General features: G+C 41.7%; 2 protein-coding genes across 3 annotated transcripts in view; one reads left to right on the forward strand and one right to left on the reverse strand.

The window, feature by feature from the left end:
- Nucleotides 1–5966: 5966 nt before the first annotated feature.
- Nucleotides 5967–15986, forward strand: PPIC (peptidylprolyl isomerase C). Its single transcript, XM_035099534.2, has 5 exons — nucleotides 5967–6148; nucleotides 10093–10206; nucleotides 11793–11886; nucleotides 13794–13978; nucleotides 15202–15986. The coding sequence occupies exons 1-5, from the start codon at nucleotides 6032–6034 to the stop codon at nucleotides 15334–15336; spliced, it is 645 nt and encodes a 214-aa protein (XP_034955425.2). The 5' UTR covers nucleotides 5967–6031; the 3' UTR covers nucleotides 15337–15986.
- SNX24 (sorting nexin 24) overlaps nucleotides 15509–21276 on the reverse strand; it is a 76691-nt gene continuing 70923 nt past the window's right edge. For both annotated transcript variants that reach the window (XM_035099535.2, XM_060280138.1), the window contains exon 7: nucleotides 15509–17288. In XM_035099535.2, the coding sequence (XP_034955426.1) occupies nucleotides 17218–17288 (71 nt within the window). In that variant the 3' untranslated portion in view covers nucleotides 15509–17217. The remainder of the gene's footprint in view (nucleotides 17289–21276) is intronic.

The raw sequence follows: 21276 nt of genomic DNA on the forward strand, positions 1-21276 counted from the left end.
ATCTTGCGTGTACCTTCCACAAATTGACTCCTTCCATTTGCAGAAGGAACTGAGATCCAGTGGAGACTAGAGGAAGAGCAGAAGCTGACTTTGCTGCAGATCCCACGCTGTTTTGGAAGGCCTCCCCACCCATCTTTTCATGGAGCACAGGGAGCTGCAGTGGGAAGGAGAAATGGGCAAAATGGTCATTCTTCCAGGGAAATGTAAAGTCTAATCTCATGTTATCCAGAGCGAAAGAACAGGCAGCCATGTGCAACATGTGCAGAGGAGGGTGACTAAGATGATCAAGGGTCTGGGAATCAAGCCTTCTGAGGAATGGTTGAAAGAGCTGGGTATGTTTAGCCTGGAAAAGAGGAGAGAGGGGATATGATATCTATCTTCAAATATCTCACGGACTGTCACATGGAAGAGGGAACAAGCTTGTTTTTGTCTCCTCTGGAGGGTGGGACTCGAACTAATATCTTCAAATTACAAGAAAGGAGTTTCTGACTAAGCATCAGGAAAAAACTTTCTGGTCTCCCTTAGGAGGTTGTTGACTCTCCTTCCTTGGAAGTTTATAAGCAGAAGTTGGATAGCCATCTGTCATGGATGCTTTAGCTGAGATCCCTGCATTGCAGGGGGTTGGACCAGTTGACCCATGGGATCCCTTGCAACTCTAAAGTTCTATGATTCTATGAGTCTCCAGTGTGACCCCGTGGGCACCATGATGCCATCAGACACCTCTGTGGTATCATCCATTACTTCTAAGTGTGCAAGCCATGTGATTCACACTACTTCACAGATCACAATCTGAGCCTTCTGTTGAGGGATCTTCATGCCCATCAGGAAAAAGCTGGACATCCTTTTTTGTAACACGATGATTACGTCATTTTCTAGCTCCAAAAAGGTGTGAACTGTGAACTCCTGCCTGCATGCAACCCAATCCATTGGCTGTGCCAAGCAACCTACTAATCAAAGCTAACTTACCAACAAAGATACAAAATCAATTTGTTTGTTTTCTTCTTTTCATGTATGAATTGCTCCTTATGAAACATCTCAAGGTGATTTAACAGTAAGTATATGATGCTTAGGGACCCAGGTGGCGCTGCGGGTTAAACCACTGAGCCTAGGGCTTGCTGATCAGAAGGTCGGCGGTTCGAATCCCTGTGATGGGGTGAGCTCCTGTTGCTTGGTCCCAGCTCCTGCCAACCTAGCAGTTCGAAAGCACATCAAAATGCAAGTAGATAAATTGGAACCGCTACAGCGGGAAGGTAAACGGCGTTTCCGTGTGCTGCTCTGGTTCACCAGAAGTGGCTTTGTCATGCTGGCCACATGACCTGGAAGCTATACGCCGGCTCCCTCGGCCAATAATACGAGATGAACGCGCAACCCCAGAGTCGGTCACAACTGGACCTAATGGTCAGGGGTCCCTTTACCTTTACCTATATGATGCTTAGGTTTCAGGGTAAATGGGATGTCCTAGGGGGGAGGAGCATCAAGTAGGTTTGTTGTTTTTAAATGGCTGAAATAAATAAAAGTACATCAAGGAATGGCCTAGCCCCCTATACCCCCATCCCCACCCCATGGTCACAGCAGTTTTGAAAACACAAAAGGCTATATGGTGTGCAATCCACAATGGGCCACATCCAACAGCAACACTACTGCAAATATTTTTCAATGAAATGGTCTTATAAGGAGCTGGCAAAGGTGAAGCATTCCCCCCCCCCCGTTCTGTTCTCACCATTGTTTTGAGTCTCATTTCCTAATTAATGACAGTATAATTTATTCCTCATGTTATTAAAAGACAACACTTTTGAAGAAAATGACATTGTTTACCTTCCCTGGGAACACTGGTTGCTTAAGACATAAACACATTGCCAGGATGTTTATAAAATAACTGCCAATTAGAACTTTGAATTAAAAAAGGTTTACCAGCCTGAATCTACAGATTCAGATCGGATGAAAAGTATGAAATGAAGTAGTTTGCACTTCATCTCTTGCTTCAGTCTTATTTTATGGCTCTCTCTTCTCACAACAGTTGTGAATATAGACGGGATTTACAATAGTACTAAGCTCTCCTACCAAAAGACACATATAAAACTGTCATTGGGCAGCTCATGCTGTCTGAAGTTAGTGGATGTTGACAAAGAACATTGCTAAGACTTAGAAGGCACTGAATTTTCTTCCAACTCAGAGTGAGACAAGACTTGGGCCTGGGGGAAGGGGGTTATTGGCAAGTTTATTTAACTGTTCACTATAACCTCCTTGTCTCGACAAGCATCCAGGACTGGCAATCTTAAGAATGACTTTTTTCTCACTTGTCAACTTGATGGAAGGAAAGACCTTAAAAGAAGAGCTCTCTAAAAAGCTAATTTGCTAGAAGCCTGTGCATGTAATGGGTCCGATGTAATGATTAGAATGCTAATGTTTAAAAAAGCTTGAACATTTTGGAACGCAGTGGAATATGGACTTTATCAAGCTGATGTTTTAATGAGGAGAAAAATGCCACCAGTTGTCTTGCCAAGCCAAAATCTTTCTGCTTCTAAGAATACCATTGACATGTCCCTAGATACAATCAAAGAAACATCTGCACTGCTTCCAGGCTGCTATTGCTGCTGCTAGAAACCAGGGACGTATTCAGACATATGCAAAAATGGACTTTGGAGTAAATCATCAGCAGATAGACGTTTTAAAACCTGTGTTTGAATCCCCAAAGCTGTAAGTTTTGAAGGGGGAAGAAGACATCTAAGATGTAACAGAACACTGACATTAATTCATCTAAGCAGATTTGATAATGTAGGTATGATTTCCTAACATTAAAACATGCCTGCAAAACCTTTAATTTGTTATAATTCATTGCTATATTTTGATATAATTCCTTGACTGAGAGGAAGAGACTTGAGAATTACAACCACATGAAGTCTAGCATGCTTTTAAAGTTATTTTGTCTTCCATTCTCTGAAACTATTTTTCAACAAGGTATCTAGTAAAGCATGCTAGAACTCAAGTAGTTGCAGCCTATAAATCCCTACCTCTCTAGCAATTGTAATGAAGCCAATGCACATAATTACAAAGTAAGTTGTTTATGGACTGAAACTTGATTCGCTTCAAGCTGTATTAAATGTAGCTTTATATCTACGTGAAAGAGTAAAGCAAAAGGGAAGCTACATCATCTACTGTACCTCTTGAGTTCTTCATTGTACAGAAGATGAAAGCCTGTTGTAAATATCCTGTTTCTTACTGTCTTTTAGTGCTTCATTTTAAAGCAACACAGGAACAAGTAACAGTAGTATAAAACATGGCTTGTAACAGTGCATAAAGAGTAAACATTTACAATGTTGGAGGGAATGCCGTACAGTAAATATAGACAAACCACAGTGTTTGGACATTAAAGGTTATTTGAATGGTGTGTCAAACATATATAATCTTTAGAGCAGGGAGCCAGGTTTTTGTGCTCAGATTCAGGGCAATGGAAAGCACAGGTATTTGTGGCACATTTATTTTGTGGTTATTCTACTAACCAGTGATTTTGAGAAATTTACTACCTGATATAGGTTACTTTGTGGGTTCTATTCAATGAAGTTGACCAGTTAGTGCAAATACTTCTGTGTGCAACATATTGCAGATATTAATACTGTGCAGTTTGAAACTGGATGTATAAAAACTGACTCCTTTTGGAAATGAAGCAGCACAATGAAGAGTGAGCCTGATCAGTGGTCACAGAATATACTGGTGTGGCTGGATAGTGGTAGAAGGGGAATGAAAAGGAGCATTCTGAAATAGGGCATATCTGGCTGGAATGCTAAACCAGAACAATAACATTTTGTTGTACGTCCCACTTTTGAATCCATCATTTGAACCTTTTAAAAAGAATGACTAAGTGAAACTTGGTCAATTTGTCCATTACAACATATTTAAAGCTTGCTTTTGCCTTTGCCTTCAAAGAACTTACTTACCATAAACTCCCTTACCCCCATGCACCAATTTGATTGTGATGATCTAAAATTCCTGGCAACACTGCCTCTTCATAACATAAACGTAATCTTGCAATAAATTCCCCCTTCAGTGCATGTGTGGAGTTAGTGACATCAAATGGGTTTTGCCATCTTTACAGCCCCCCTTTTATATGACTTATCAATTAATCTTATTCCAAAGATACTTTAAGTATCATTGCTTACACACTGCCAAAGTAAATTTAAAACAGATTCTACCATATTATATTTTAAAATAAAAAGGCGACTAAGGGGTTGCGCCACTCATCTTGCTTTTCAGGCCAAGGGAGTTGACGTTTGTCCACAGGCAGCTTTCTGGGTCATGTGGCCAGCATGACTGAACCGCTTCTGGTGCAACAGGACACCGCCACGGAAGCCAGAGCGAACGGAAACGCCATTTACCTTCCTGCCACAGTGGTACCTATTTATCTACTGGCACTGGTATGCTTTTGAAGTGCTAGGTTGGCAGAAGCCAGGATGGCGCAACGGGCGCTCACCCCGTTGCGGGGATTCGAACTGCCGACCTTCCAATAGGCAAGGCTCAGTGGTTTGGATGCGGCTGGCGCTGTGGTCCTCCTTCCACTGAACTTCCCTAGAACGAGATGTCACTCCATAGTTGCTCCATCTCAAGATGCTAGAACAGCCTTCATCGACCTGCCATCTTCCAGACGTTTTGGACCACAACTCCCAACAGTCCCAACTTGCAGCACCAAACCCCTGGAAGGCACCAGGCTGGTGAAGGCTGAACTATAGAGTACTGAACACTATCTATCCCAGATGCGCCCCTTTGGCTTGTGCAGGGTTTCCCAAAACTTGCGTCTCCGGGTGTTGTTTGGGGACTACAATTCCCAACACTCCTGACCCCTGGTCCTGCTAGCTAGGGATGATGGGAGTTGTAGTCCAAAAAACCCAACAAGTGGAGACCCAAATCTTGCTTTTAGAGGCGGAAAAGTTCAGAAGGACCAGACTTTTTCCAACTGTGCCACAGGACATAGGCGCAGCCAAGATTTGTGTTAGAGGCTGCATGCCTTTTGTTAGGGGATGGGGTGGAGCAGAACCTGTTTGCTATGCCTTTTTATTTATTTTTATTTATTGGGGGGGGGAGGTGGCAGCATGCCCCACGAGCAGGGCCGGATTTAGGTTTGATGAGGCCCAAAGCTACTGAAGGTAATGGGGTAACCTTTGTCAACAACAAATGGTCGCTGTTTTTGTGTTGAATATATGCTATATGGGAATTTATGGATCTAATAGGTATCTAAAGCAATTTGCACATGTTGCCATGCAACCAGTCCATGCAGAATGTAGGCACCCTATATACAGAAATGAGCAAACCAGTGATATTTTAGGGAGCATTACATCATAGGGAGCCTACACAACACAAAACACTGTTGCTGTATGTAGGTTTTATTTTATTTGTTTTTTAATCTTGTACTTTGGAAATATACATCCAGTTGTTTTTCCTCCTTTACATTTTTTTTGCCCCCCCCCCAAGAGAGTGGGGTCCTAAGCTATAGCTTGTTTAGTTATACACGTAAATCCGGCACTGCCAGGAGCAGCGATTTGAAGAAACCAGCGGCAGTGTCCCCAAACCCTTTTTGGGGTTTTGTTTTTGTAGCGTTCTGGGAAATTACTTTTTACCATTCGTGATTCAATTCATCTGGGGCCTAAAGAGGCGCAGAAGGAGACCTAAATTTACCTCAGACGACACAGCCAAACAAACAAACAAACAAACGAACAAACAACGGGCCTTCAGGGCTTCTGAGGCAGAAAGCAGCGCGGAGCGGAGGCCGCTTGCCCTTACTGAGGCAGCTTCCCTGCTTGACAGAACAGAAGAAAGCCCGTTTCCGAGTCCGGAGTGGGCGCGCCAGCGACCCCTCCGCTCCGCTTCCTCAGCCCTGAAACTACGCGTCTCCGGCTCGCTCCGCCTCCTGCCACGGTGTCCGTTATTTGGGGGGGGGGGGGCTACAGAGCCGAGACGCGCAGGCGCCGGGAGGCGGCAGCGCGCCCCGCTCTCAAGGCCAACCGCGGTCTCCAGTCGCGGCCGCTGAGGGGAAGAGGAGATGGGCCGCCTCGGCGCCTTTTCGCCCTGGCTGGTCGCGGCCACGTGCCTCCTCCTGCTGGCGTTCCTCTGGGGGGCCGAGGGCTTCAAGAAGAGAGGACCCGCCGTGACCGCCAAGGTGACTATGGCTGGGTGCCGTCCTGCCGCCCCTCTCCCTTTCCCCCCCCCCACACTTTCCTTGGCTTGAGGGTCAGCGTCTTTCCACGCTGGCCTCCTCAGGGTTTCCCAAACTTTTCTCTCCAGCTGTTTTTTTTTTTTACTACAACTCCCGTCATCCCTGATTGCTGGTCTTGCTAGCTAGGGATGATGGGAGTTGTAGTTCAAAAAACAAAACAAAACAAAAAAGCAGCTGGAGAGCCAAAGGGTTGCTGTGGCGCAAGGAGCAAATGCTGGCCACCACCTAGGCATGCAGGTGTGCTTGTAATAATGCCAGGGAATTGCTTTTCCTCTTCATTTTCCGGGTGTGTGCTTGATGAATAACCAAGCTTTTTTTGGGGGGGGGGGCAGGGCAGGGCAGGGCAGGGCTGGAGGCGAGTGAGGCCATTATTATTGTTGTCCTTGTTACTGTTATTATTAATTGAATTTATATACCCGCAGGTCTCAGGGCAGTTCACAGGATAAAATCAGATGCTCCCATGCTGGGTGAAATTTATATTTTACATGCTTAATAGTTCCCGCATATTGTATGAGAGCCACAGGCTGGACATGAGCCTATGACCGTTCAGTAAACTTGCATCTTATGCACGTGTAACTTGTGCACATTCAGCATTCAGGCCCATGTAATTTAGGTAATCACCCACCCACAGTAGACCACTTTCCAAGGTGAATGTATTGTTTGCACATATCTTGTTCCCTACACCTAATAATAATAATAATAATAATAATAATAACAACAACAATTTTATTATTTATACCCTGCCCATCTGGCTGGGTTTCCCCAGCCACTCTGGGCGGCTTCCAACAAAATATTAAAATACAATAGTCTGTTAAACATTAAAAGCTTCCCTAAACAGGGCTGCCTTCAGATGTCTTCTAAAAGTTTGGTACCGGTAGTTGTTTTTCTCTTTCACATCTTTGTTTAATCCACAGTGTGGCCGATATATTCTTCTTCAGTAGACTTTTGCTTGTACAACTCTTAAGGTAGAGCTAGGCATCAAAAAGAAACAGGGAGCTATTGCGGCATTCAAATACTGAGATGGGATGGGGACTTTGTGGCCCTCCAGATGTTGCTGGGTGACAGCTCTGATCCACCCTGACTATTGGCATTGCTGGCTAGGGCTGAAGGGAGTTGGAGAGCAACCATATCTGAATGGCTGCAGGTTCCTCATCCCTCTTCTATTGGATGCAACTGCTCTGTGATTTCCTCATTGCTACTACTGATACCTAGTGAGGTGAGGTGGTGAAATGCACAGAGCAACTGTGTATTGTTGGTGTAAGGACTTCAACTTGCACAGTGAGGGTTCTCCCAATCCCCTCCATACCCTTTGCATCTGCAAAAATTGTCTTGGGGTGGCGATATCTGGAGCATCCCCAGAAGAGCCTGCAGAGGGCAGAAATGGTGGGGGATCATGGTGAGGTTTGTTTGTTTGTTTTTTAAAGAAAATTCAGTAGATGTACATCTCTTGTAAGGTACGGTAGGTGTATGTACTTTAGGCAACTGGAATATACATTGGATTTTGTAGAAAAATCCTGGTCTGCAGCTGCTCCTCAATTAGTGAGCAAAAGAGAGCAAAAGGCAAGTGCATTCTAGCATTTGACAATCTACAGACCTTGGTGAGGACTTTAATTCCTTCATAGAAGTAGTCATTACAAGATATGGCGAGTTTCAGCAGATATCCCGATCAGCACCAATTGATGAGAAACCCAGATTTTTGCTTTTAAATGATCGTTTAAGAGGAAAGCAAGGAAAGATTAATGGGTATTTTTATACTTCCTTCTAATATAACTTAATGTGTATGCCTGTTCGGCAGCATATGCAATCAATTTGGCAGTATTTAACCATCTGCGGTAGTGAGCTCAGGGGCCCCTACCTCTGACCCCTTATTTTTGAAAGATGTTTTTCTCCTGAAAGCTGGATCATCTCACTGCTTTGCCACCTCTCCCTTGTGTTCTGTTTTCCTGACATGTTCTATTCTTGAAGATGTGCATTAGAGAACAGGTACTATGACATCAGCCTAGTATAAATTGTGCCTTAAAAGAAGTAAAAGATTGACATTCTGGTATCAATTAACACAGATAATTCATCTCAATTTAATATTCCTCTGTGTTTTGCTTCCAAGGCAATGGATAGTCATTGAAGCTTGAATCCAGATCTGTGCATCATTTTATAAGTAATAATAAAACATTCTTAGAAATGGATAAAATGGATTTGGTCAGTGGGTGGAGAACTTGTAACCCTGCAGATGTTGGCATACAACTCCCATTACCTCTGACCATTGACTGTACTAACAATGAGCTGATGGGAATTGGAGTCCAGCAGTATCTGGAGAATCACAGGTTTCCATCCCTGGATGAGGCAAAAGGAAGAATTTGAGAAGGAGTTAAATAGACCTCATGGGACACTCACAATACTTTTGAAACTGGTTGCTTCCCCTCCCCTTTCATAATGAATGGCTGTCTCATTAAAATTTCTTTAGTAATAAGATCAATAACACAGTGGGGGTCAGATAAACAGGAAAGAGAAGGAGATATGAAGACAACTGAACACAATAAAATGAATACAGTAAAAAAAAACCTCTTTTGAACAGGCACTAGGTCTTCTTCTTTTTACCTGTGTTGGGTTGGTTGAAAAGGCTTTAGGGCTAAACTAGGTATGATGCTTAATGTATCACTTGCTATTGTGTCTTTAATTTTTCCACCATTGCTAAAAGCAGTGCAAAATTCAGCAACTTGAAGAGCTTCTGCAGCCTATTGATAACACGAAAGAAAACCTGAATTTTTTATTTTATTTTTTTAAAAATCTCATTAGTATTGTGTGTTTTCTTAAGCTTTTATCCCTTTCTGAAATATGACACTTTATGCATTCTGTACGTCAAGTGAAAAATCACGTCCACCTGGCCTAATATTACCACAATCACTCCCTCTAATTGCAAACTGAGATGGTTGAGTGTTGAATCAACACTGGGACACTGGGAAGAGCTCAAAAAGGATTGACCATGCTCCAAATCCACAAAATGTTGAATGCTGGATAATAAAAAGATAAAAAAACATGGAGGGAGGAATGGCCTAATTGAGCTCCTTATAACTTATCACAAAGCTGGAAACCTGAATAGGGATATACTGCAACACTTTGTTTAAGGTCCTACTTAAACACTTGTATTTCTGAATTCTCAATTCTACCTGACATTTCCTTTCACTTACCTCCTATGAGAGATTTGAATATCTCCAAAACCAGCTGAATAAAATAAGTTTTCTGGATATAGCTTGACATTTCATACCTTAGCTGATGTTTCTTCTATATCTAGAGAAGGTTGAAATGATTATATGGAAGAAAGCATATGGCTTGCATGTATAAATTAGGCCTTCACTTCCTATTTGTCAGAATTGGTGCCACCAATGTAACAGGTTGCATTCCATTTGTTGAACTTTTAGAGGCAGATGAAGCTCTCAGGAGTTGCCTGCCTGATAATATTGTAGCTTTTTAAATGCAATATTGAAAATAGTGAAAGTGAAGAATTAATATGCCGAAATGTATTTTTTAAAAAATGCTATGTATATTGTTCAATTGATTATTATATCATTTGAAAGAAAAAAATACCTTTGATCCAGCTGAGGCTCATGTGATCAGAATGAGGAAGGTGATACTTTGCTGATGCTTCCCCCCCCCCAATTGCTCCACAGAGTTAGGGGATCAGCATGGGCTATGGGGGCAAGGTGGAATTGGCAAAAAGTCTCTTCCCACTTCCATGCCTGAGAGCCTCCACTGCATCACACATCCTTGTGTGCACAGGCAGAACTCCTCCCATGAATGGAAGGGCACCTTTGGATCCTACCAGACTTATTTCCTCATTAATGATATTCTGTGGTTTTCAATGATTGCTTTCATTTTTTGGAAATTTGTAGGTATTCTTTGATATACAGATAGGCGGCAAAGATGCTGGCAGAATTGTAATTGGATTGTTTGGAAAAGTAGTACCAAAGACGGTGGAAAACTTCGTTAAACTAGCAACTGGAGAAGTAAGAACTTTTTAAAAATGTTTTGTACATGCATTTTAGTGAAAAGACAAATGCATTGTGTTCTCTCTCTCTCTCTCTCTCTCTCTCTGTGTGTGTGTGTGTGTGTGTGTGTGTACATATTCACGTGGTGCAGCATGGCAAATGCTCCATCACATTCTAGTGAGGTTGAAATCAGCAGCTTCGGCCCTCCCCTTCAGTTTGGAGCTGGGGCAGGAATTGTCCTCAAAGTTCTGCTGCAACCAGCACAGTTAAAACTGTGAATGTCTGCAATGCCTATGCCTGGCTGCTTTGGATCTGAGTGATAGGAGGCGTTTGGAATACCTTTTTGCTCAACACTAAAACAACTTCAACTTTATGGAGATAAAGTCAGAGGCTGCTTTGCACTGCATGTCAGGAACATAAGAGCTCTGCTGAATCAGACCAGAGGTCAGCATTCTTGCTCTCACAGTGGCCAACCAGGTGCTTATGCAGAACCTGTGTGCAGGAAGGCTCTTGATTTCCAACAGCTGCTATACAGAGGCATACTGCCTCCAACAACAGGGCATGACATCATGGTTATTAGCCCTTGATAGCCCTGTCTTCCAAGAATTGGTCTAATCCTCTTTTAAAGTTGGTGGCTGTCACTATATCTTGTGGAAGCAAATCCCAGCATTTCGTGCTGAGCTCAGATGTCCAAAACAGCTGTGGGGATAATCACTACCCCACTTCTCTAGCTCTATGGGAGGAGAGTTAATGGCTATCTGTAACCTTATGCAAAGTTGGATTAAGGGAAGGGTAGAGTCCTGAAGACTGGAAGTGTTGGCTTGGTGACAATGACCAGCCAAAATCTGTCAAACCCTGTTCTAGTGGTTTCTCTACTTTTTGTTGGGTAAAAGTAATGTAAAGTTAAAGGACCCCTGGACGGTTTAGTCCAGTCAAAGGTGACTATGGGGTTGTGGCACTCATTTCACTTTCAGGTTGAGGAAGCCAGCGTTTGTCCATAGATAGCTTTCCGGGTCATGTGGCCAGCATGACTAAACCGCTGCTGGTGCAATGGGACACCATCATGGAAGCCAGAACACACAGAAACGCCGTTTACCTTCCTGCCACAGCAGTAACTATTTATCTACTCGCACTGGCGTGCTTTCAAACTGCTAGGTTGGCAGAAGCTGGGACAGAGCAATGGGAGCTCACCCCGTCACAGGGATTTGAACAGCTGACCTTCTGATCAGTAAGCCCAAGAGGCTCAGTGGTTTAGACCACAGCGCTACCCATGTCCTTTACCTTTACCTTTTTGTTGTGTGACACAGCCTCAATATAATAAATAATAAAATTAATAAATTATTTATTATTTATACAGTAGGGCGGGGGTTATTGTTTTGGTTTGTTACTATGGTGTGTATTTTTATGATCCTTGGATAAAGGGTGGGGTAGAAATTTAATAAGTAATAAAATAATAATAATTAATTGACACAACCCCATCCGCCATCTCTTTTATCTCAAAAGTTCAGGGTGGCAGGCATCTTGTTATTCTTTATTTAATCGCTTATTTCATCATAGTCTATAGTATTTTGCTGAATCATGCCATTCTGAATTTTGTCTCATAGAAAGGTTTTGGCTATAAAGGAAGCAAATTTCATCGTGTAATCAAAGATTTCATGATTCAAGGAGGTGACTTCACAGCTGGAGACGGCACTGGGGGTAAAATTGCTTTCTTTTTAAATGAATTTTATAAATAAATATAAAAGATACAGAACTATGTAGTCCAACTGATGCCAGTGGCAAAGTCCAGGAATGATGTACAACAATCAAACAAATCTAGAATATAAAATAATTATAATGTTCTGAAATTTAGAAAAACCAAAATTGGTATGCCTTTGGCCAAACTGACTGATCAATAAACAACCTTCCAGTGGCATATGTAAATAGATAATTTTATTGTGATATAAGCATGGTTAAGGTTAATTTACAGAAGAAAACACAATTGATCTGGGATTTAATATGAGAAACTATTTCTATCTTGATGCAGCTTCAAAGAAGCAGTTCTCTTTTTCCTTCCCAAAACAATTTCCCCTGTAAATAGATAAGTTCAGCATCAGTATTTGGAACTAGGTCCCACTGTGTTCAATTCTCACCACACTTAAGTGGGAATAAATCAAATTGACTAGGTCTTACTGCTGCTTACTGCAGACCTACAATCATTGCCTTGATGGTGTTGAATTTGAATGTAAAAATACAAAGTGAGGCAGAGAATTGTCATATTCTGATTCAGCAAATAAAGCTTTCAGAACATACTTAAAGACTAATTTAGTGCAAGAAGCAAGAATTAATTTCATTTGTCCTGTTCTTGCAGAGGTGACTTAAATGTAGAAGCAGACATCTGCATACACATTCCTGTTCAGAGCTTGAAATGAGTGTCAAGTTGGGCAAGGGATCTTTTTGTGTGCTGTTGGATGGAACAAGAAATTAGACACATCACACGTATATGTTTATTAAGCACTTGCATGACTAGCAATGTCAGGACAGCTTGTACAGAAAATACAGGGATAGAATATACTACTTTACACTGTCCAAACCTAAAGCCACACTTTTTTTTGCCAAAATCTTCTCTTCACTACTATTTAAGGTAAAGCCTTAAACAGTAAATATCCTTAAAGTACTCAATTTTTTGTGCCTGCTAATTATTGAACTAAGACAGATCCATAAATGAATAATCGCTGCATAGTAGATATTAGATGACTAACTACTGTGGAGAAACTACCACTGATATGGGATGTGAGTATAAGCAAGGGGCAAAGCATGCTTTATTTTGCTCCCTCCCCCCTTTTCCAGTCTGAAGTGTCTTGGGAATTTTAGCAGTTCAAGAATCTGCTGTAAAACCGCCTGCAGTTGCCTGTTGCACTGGCTTCCAGCACTTTTCAAGAGGATGTATGTAGTGCTAGAGAAGTTCTGGTAATGCTGGCCCAAGACACTCAAGGTAAAGGAAACATGGTGCCTCATTCATTTACATGTACAAAAGCAAACCAAACTGCTAGTTGACCCTTACTTCAACATTTGTGAGTCCTATGATGCATCTATGGACAGCATCCTAGCAAAGGGGGTGCAAGTTAGACAGTGTTGCTTCCTGGAGCAGCTGCCTTCCTCTGCCAAATGTTAGGGCCAGGCCTTGCTTCTGTCAGCTTTACCATGTTAGTTACCTGTTTGGCAAGTATGGTGAATCCATTCCCGTTCTTTCCCATCTTATACATCAGCTTGCAGATGCATACTCTTGATCTTGGCCAGGGTGGTATTATATCACCTTAGGGAACAGTGCCTTGCCGCCCTCTGAATACCATTTTTATGGTGCTGGGGAAGGGGAAATGCATGGACGCGGCCGGTGCCTAATTACTAATTACATTGCATGCTGGGATTGTTCTTACTGTTGCAGTTAGCATGATCCCTGGTAGCTGATTCAGCAGTTGAAAGTTCCATTTAGGTGGATTGGTGAGGTTAAGGCAGTTGAAGGTGTTCTGGAGATTCAGGTGTTGGCCTATATCTTAAACCCTTTTAGAAACAAAATGTATTAAATAAAATATTGTTTCTTCTGAACCTGATGTCTTGTTTCCCAGGAAAGAGCATCTATGGAGAGACATTTCCTGATGAAAACTTTAAACTGAGGAATTATGGTATTGGATGGGTCAGTATGGCTAATTCTGGCCCAGATACCAATGGTTCCCAGTTCTTCATTTCTGTGACAAGGCCTCGCTGGCTAGATGGAAAGCATGTAGTGTTTGGGAAAGTCATTGATGGAATGGTAGGTAAAAAATAATTATACCAGCTTTGTTCATTAGTTGGAAGCAGTGAGTATAGCAGAGAGTGCCTGACCTGTGGCCTGTGGGACACATCCTCCCCCACAATAGGTTTTTTTGTGCCCCCACTTATAATAATTTTTTAAATAAACATTTTTTAAAATGATTGCTCCCATAGGTCCCCCACTGTGATGCCAAAATGATTTTTTGTGACCCTGCAAGGACTCGTAAAACCAGTCCATTTTAAATGTTTCTGATTGACCACTCCCATGGGTACCCTGCAGTGACTGTGATGCCACAACATTTTTGTGACGTTCCCCAAAAATGTGTCCTTTATTTTTTTTAAATGGCCAGGCTCACTTTGACATGAGTCCTCCAGAGATTTGATCATGGGTCTACGTCAGGGGTAGGCAACCTAAGGCCCGTGGGCCGGATGCGGCCCAATCACCTTCTAAATCTGGCCTGCGGACGGTCCAGAAATCAATGTGTTTTTACATGAGTAGAACGTGTCCTTTTATTTAAAATGCATCTCTGGGTTATTTGTGGGGCATAGGAATTCGTTCATATTTTTTTTCAAAATATAGTCCGGCCCCCCACATGGTCTGAGGGACGGTGGACCAGCCCACAGCTGAAAAAGGTTGTTGACCCCTGGTCTACGTGACCCCTGGCTGGTTAGCTATCTGGGGGCTGGTTAGCTATCTTTGCTAGAATGGTTTTCATGAGTTCTGGTGTAGCTTTATAGGCCCTTAGCAATTATCTAACTATTCTTAATTATGATATATGTACACATCACTAAAGTGGGGAATGACATTATTATTATTGTTATCATCATCATCATCATCATCATCATCATCATTATTATCATCTGTTTCCTCCCTTGGCTGAAATAAAGCCTGCAATATGGCTTTCTACTATAGCCAATAGAAGGCTTTTTTCCAAGCCTAATTGTGGTGTATGGGGCACTTTGTGGGGAGGTGTCTACAACTATCTCCAGCTGTGACTTCCCATTTCAAAAACATCCCCATGCCACAATTAGGTTTCAAAGCAGCCTACTATTTTCTATCAGAAGCACAGAAGCAGACTGATTGTCACCTTAGTGGGGAGATACAGAGCAAAAATAAATAAATAAACAGGAGTTAAGACAAATCCCACAAAATGTAAACTCAGCAGTAAATTTCACATCTATATCGTGTTTGACATCAGAGGTCAGTTTTTCTTCTTCTTTTAGTTAGTGGTGCACGCCATAGAACATGAGCCGGTAGATGATGACGACCGCCCTCTTCAAGACTGTGTGATTGTTAACAGTGGAAAAATAGATGTAAAAGAACCATTTGTGGTTGAAGTAGATGACTGGAGAAGTTGACGGCAACATGAGCAAAGGAACTGCAATGGCTTCTCCTCTGGCTAAATGCAGGCAAGGGTATCTGAAGATTCTTTTGCAAGAGAACGTGGTAACCTCACAGGTAGCATTGAAATATCTAGGTGCTAAATCCAGATGACTATTTGATTGCCTTTCCAGGAAGTAGTTTTATGGGGGGGGGGAATTAGGAATGTATTGACTTAAGTGGTTGAAGGCAGTATTTTTCCTGCTCTTTGATTATTCATATGCTACTTTTATTAACAGCTCACCCTCATTCTTTGGACATGTGAGTCTTCCACCTTATGGATAGATCTGCTTATAGGGTTTTATAAAATATTTCATCCTGGAAACACTTAAGTATTTAGTAGTTTGTGGTGAATGGAAAACACACTCCTTCAGCCTGCTCCTCTAAAACATGTTCTCTGCTTCAAGCATCTGACACAGTTCTCTTTTCATATAAAGAATATTTGGAATTCTTCTTTCCATTCCTTTTTATAACAGGGGTTTCCTTCATCAATGATGGACACATGTGCAGGTGCTATGGCATGTATGATGAATTTAAATTTGTCCAAATTCAATATATGCAGAATGTGAGCGTATTACTGTTGCAAATAAGTATATACCCACTGTTGTGTATTGATATTTTATACATACATTAAACTTCTGCTAAAAAGCTATTCTTGTTTTCTGAAACATATTGCCTTGTTTGCCACGCAACAGTATAAAGATGTAAAAGTATTTTCATTCGCTGCATTTGCATGGAATGTTAAACCTTGATTAGCTACTTTGGGGATGAAGCAGAAGGGCTCTTGAGAAAAATGCTGGGCTTGTGTGGTGCTCCCTTGCTCTGCAGAGCACTGGGACTCCTGCTGCAGGGTTACTTTCACTTTTAAAGACGTGGTTTAGTATTACTAGTTATGAATCAGATATAATAGTTTAAAATCTGGTTTGGTATACACTCTGGGGCATAATCCATGGCTTGAGGCTGTCCTGTTTAGAAACTGACCACAAGCTGTGATTCCTTCATAACCCTTAACACAACCACCCAACTAATAAAGCAGCAAGCATTGACAAAAGAATCCAACTGAGTAGGTTGCTATTAACAAACACTAGAATTAGACCGGAAATAGATGCACGTAAAACGCTAACATATGCAATGTAATGCCAGTGTTTTATTTTGGGTTCTGACATCTTGTGAAGCATATATGCATATGGTTCACTTAGACAACTGACCTCTGAATGTTTATTAGTTGATTATTTTTACCCATCATGTTCTGTCTGCTTCCTGTTACATAATGGTACAAGTTAATTAACATGGGAAAGTTATGCTCACCAAACACAGTCTATTGGCTGGAAGCACAAGGTTTGTTGCCAGGGTTCTAAAGTAAATTTAAGTCATACTTAAGATAATATAGATATGATATAATCACATCAGAAATACTGATAATGATAAGCTTAGATTGCATTTCAAGTTTTGGCAGTAATTCTCTTAACATTTTTTTCGGTCTTGCCTGTGTTATAAGTTGCCCTGTGTACCCACTGCCAGCAGTGGATACTACATGGAGACAAAAGGCTTAGTGTAGTATTTTATTATTTTAAAAAATCAATACATGATAAAAGTGGTTAGTGTAATTCAGCTTATGAATGTCAGCTTTTTAAACATTTGGAGTTGGGTAGACAGATTCAACAGTAGCGTTTTCTCCATAATTTTTAAAGCAGCAATATTAGTGATACACTAAATAAATTTTAAAAGGGGAAATGTTCCATCATTAAATATCATCTCCACTGTGACCACATTCTGTTGTTTTAGGAGTTTTACTAAAAATGTGCAGTTCCAGGAAGAGGGCGAGTGTATTTCAGTTACTATCCATCCAAACCCATTTTCTACCTGGGCTGTAGATGAGGATAAAACAATCCGCGGAGAACACCTTCAATAACTACGTTTGGAAAGTCATCTGGAAAAAAAAGGAAGGAAGAAAAACTGCTTTCTTACATATGTCAATACAATATAAATGTTTTTGTAGAACTTAACAAGGCAAGGCCCAGTGTAATTTAGGATATTGCATCACCACCATGTTTATCCATGCTCAGGATTGTGCTATTAGTAATGCTGTTTCAGCACTAAACCCACTTTAGTATAGCACTGGGCATTGCCTGAATGCACTGCCAGATTTGTAGCTTATTGATTTAAAGGGATGTTCTAATACTTAATGCTGCTAGGCTCCAGCTCTTTATCTGAATCTTTTCTCACAAGGAAGATGGATTACACTGGCAATTCAATTTCTAACAAAATCTCAATACACTTGAAGGAATTCCAAGATTTCTACTGGGAATACTTCACAGCAGTTTTTCCATTGTAGTTTACAACACTGTTTAGTCCAAGTTGACTGGAAGAGGCTGATGCCATCACATAAGCATCCTTAAAGCATCTAGTCAACGTAAAGGGACAGATTCTTGCAATAAGTCCCAAAGGAATAGTATTCCTAAAAACAAAGGATGCTAATCATCATAATAAGATAAGCTAATGTGAGACTTGCAGAGAAGAGAAGAAATGCATAAATGTGATTAAAGCACATTTATTCTACGTTCATAGCATTTTCTCCAGTTTTGTGTTAACTCTAAGCAGACACACTAAATATAGTAAGACTTAAGTAATTTATTTAACAAATGCTGATCCATTATTACTGTTCAGGCGTTTTGACTGCTATAAATGTTCAACATAAGCCAAACTTTTGTGTTGTTGTTGTTGTTGTTGTTCTACCCTTCATCTGTAGATCTCAGGGCAGTTCACAACATAAATTTACAATACTATTCAGCAGCTTTTAAAATCAGCTCTTGAATTTCACAAACACTTGTATGACCTGAAAAACTAGGGGCTGCCCCCTGCTTGCCAGCCCCCTTGCCATTCCTCCCTACATTTACCCCTTAGAATTTATTCCCACACCATGAAACTGCTAAGATCACTTTTAAAACTGTTTCTGAAGCCTTTTCTTCTATTTGACAGCCCTGCTTTGCATTCGTTTTCACCTTCACTGCCATGTCCATGCTTCCTCCTCTTGTGCAAACCTCCCGCTGCACATAAACCACTTTCTGGGTAACTTTCTGCATTTTCCTTCTCCCACACATTGCAGCTACTAAGCACCCCTTTTCACCTTCCGCTCAGTTTTGAAGTCACCATTGTCTCCTACTCCTTTTGTGTCCTTGCTTCCATCTTCACTCCCATTTCCATGCCTCCTGTCCTTTCCCTTTGGCACCCCCCTTTACACTTTCACACATTTTCCTACACCCCTCCTTACTTTTCTCAACCCTTGCACACAGATCACCCCCATTTCCATTCCTTCCCTTCTTGTCTAATTCTGCAGCCCCCTTTGGGTGCCTATCCCATGATGATATATGTTACTCTATCTTTAGGATAACTACAGCCTTAATAGCAAGCCTGTCAGTTAGCTTGTTCAGTTAGAAAAGGTAAAGTTCAGTGGTCAGATGTATATCGGGGTGGCCAACTCCCAAGAGACTGCAATCTACTCACAGAGTTGAAAACTGGCAGTGATCTACCCCCTTTTTGTTTTTAGGAAGGAGGAAGGCCCATTTGGGGGGGGGTTGGGTCAAAGTTGTTGAGTTTTTCAGGGAGGAGGTAAAACGTTGAGCTTTTTTTTAGGGGAGCCACAGTTGTTCAGCTTCTTTGGGGGGAGCCAATGATCTACCAGTGATCTACCACAGACGCCCAGTGATCTACTGGTAGATCACGATCTACCTGCTGGACGTGTCTGTTGTATATAGATAAGTGTTTGCTTGTTAAAAAAAATCTGCTCTGAATTACTACATTGAATCTGGAACTTCAGACAACACATGGTTCCAGGAGTGAAAGACATTGTGTGAAGGTACTTTGGAATATTTGAGGGCTCCAAATCCTTTATCTCTCTCTCACATGAAGCAGCTGAGGAATGGGAGAGAGAAGTTTGAGTACAGCAAGAAGGGAGGAGTGCGGAAAGGGAAAAAGTAGCTGTTTTAAATGACGGAAGTTTCAGTAAAGCAGGAGTGGAGAGACCCTGAGAGGAAAGTGGTGGTTATAAACAAGAGCAGAAAATTGAGTAAAGCTGGTATGGTGGAATACTTAAAAAAACCACACACCAATTTTAAGAAGGAGAAACAGCAGAGATGGGTACAAAACAGAAACTTAACATCAAAAAGCTAACACAACTGCCCTCCAAACTCCATTCCCTCTGCTGACCTCCCCCCACCTCTCTCAAACCTCTGCCATAGTCTAAAAATGTCATGTTCTCAGTTTCCTCCATCTCTGCTCTACTCAAACCGTGGCGTTTTTTAAACCACTTTTCCTCTCTCAGTGTCTTTCCCCTCTCAATCCATGTCAGGGGCCCTGCTGTTGTGCCTTCACTTTTGCTCCTCTATTTTACCCTCACTTTTTACAAATCCAGGATTGTGATACGGTACTGCAAATCATCTAGTGGGGGCTATGTGACAACATTCTTACATTTTTATCAAACAAAGAAAACTGCTTAAGCTTATGAGTACCAAGGCTGCACCCAGCAGCAGTGCTCTGCACACCTTACATTGCTACTTTGAAAAGCTGTGGCGTAAGAATATAGGGACACCCCAGCTTTCATTGACTATGGGGATTGGGATGTGTCCCAGCTAACCAAGCTGGTAGGTAATTTGCATGACCATGTTAGCAGCACTGACCATTGGACCACCCTTGGCTTAGCAACAAAAACGCAAGAGTTGTCCATCACAGTTGAAGTGTAACATAGATTGAACCATGTTAAGAGTTAGCAAAACATTTGGGCTGTGTATAAATAGAGAAGCAAAACTGGAAGCAATTAGTTACAAAAGGCTGCTTCTGTGAAGAATTAGACATACGGTGACACTGACCTTTTCCAATACAGGATAGATGTACTTGATTTCTCCCAAGGAAAATTATGTTCTACTTCATACAATCTCACAAATTAGCTTCATCACAATGTGATACTAACAAGAAGTTGTTAAGAATGTCAGAAGATATAATCCAACCAACATCCTGCCTCACAGATATTTTCCCCGCCACAAAACCAATGAAGAACTATTGCAATTATATATATTTTTGCCTCATATATTCATTGCTCTTGGGTTGTTTGTGCTGATTCTATGCAGTCAGGATATAACGATATCGGATGCAAGAGTTCAGACAATGGAACTGTTCGTATCTTTTTATTTTACAAAAAGCGAGAGAGGCTGACTTGACCTTCCCATCTCTCCCATGGTAGACCTCTTTTATTCCCATGCTGCAGCCCTGAACCAAGCTGTCTGCAAGCCCCTGCTCCCCAAAGCTGCTATTAGCCACAGAGAAGGAACTGCAAGGGGCTTAAGCCTCCACAAATAATAGCAGCTTTTGGAAGCAAAGTGACTAGGGATCAGTGTGAGCCTAAAGCAGAGGTGGAGAACCTATGGTCCTCCAGATGTTGTTTGACGCCAACACCCTTCAACCCCAACAAGGCCAATGGCCAGGAATGATGGGAGCTGTAGTCCAATAATATCTGGGTGGCAATAGAATTCACATCCTTATAGAGTAAACATCCCCTTCTTCCAGATCATACTGTGATCCAGATTAGGCTCTGCTGCATGTGATTTTTAATTTTTTTTTTTAATTCGAAGACGTCAAAATTTCCAGTCACAGAACTCTTGCATCAATTCCGAGCAAAATTCAAAGTGTTGGCGCTGACCTTTAACGGCTTTGGCCCTGCATATCTGAAGGAGGGTCTCTACCCCAATCATTCTGCCCGGACACTGAGGTCCAGCTCCGAGGGCCTTCTGGCGGTTCCCTCACTGTGAGAAGTGAGGTTACGGGAAACAAGGCAGAGGGCCTTCTCGGTAGTGGCACCCAACTACAAAGGTCTTGTACTCTGAAACATTTGGAAGGTATCAGGTTGGGGAATGCTAATTCTTGGC

Source organism: Zootoca vivipara, chromosome 11, assembly GCF_963506605.1.
Source record: "Zootoca vivipara chromosome 11, rZooViv1.1, whole genome shotgun sequence".
In the NCBI taxonomy this organism is placed as follows: Eukaryota; Metazoa; Chordata; class Lepidosauria; order Squamata; family Lacertidae; genus Zootoca; species Zootoca vivipara.

Excerpts from the sequence above, each read along its gene's own strand:
- PPIC (XM_035099534.2), top strand. The coding sequence starts at position 6,032 with ATGGGCCGCCTCGGCGCCTTTTCGCCCTGGCTGGTCGCGGCCACGTGC. Across the intron at positions 6,149-10,092 it reads GACCCGCCGTGACCGCCAAG|GTATTCTTTGATATACAGAT; the intron begins GTGACTATGGCT and ends GGAAATTTGTAG. Across the intron at positions 13,979-15,201 it reads GGAAAGTCATTGATGGAATG|TTAGTGGTGCACGCCATAGA; the intron begins GTAGGTAAAAAA and ends TTCTTCTTTTAG.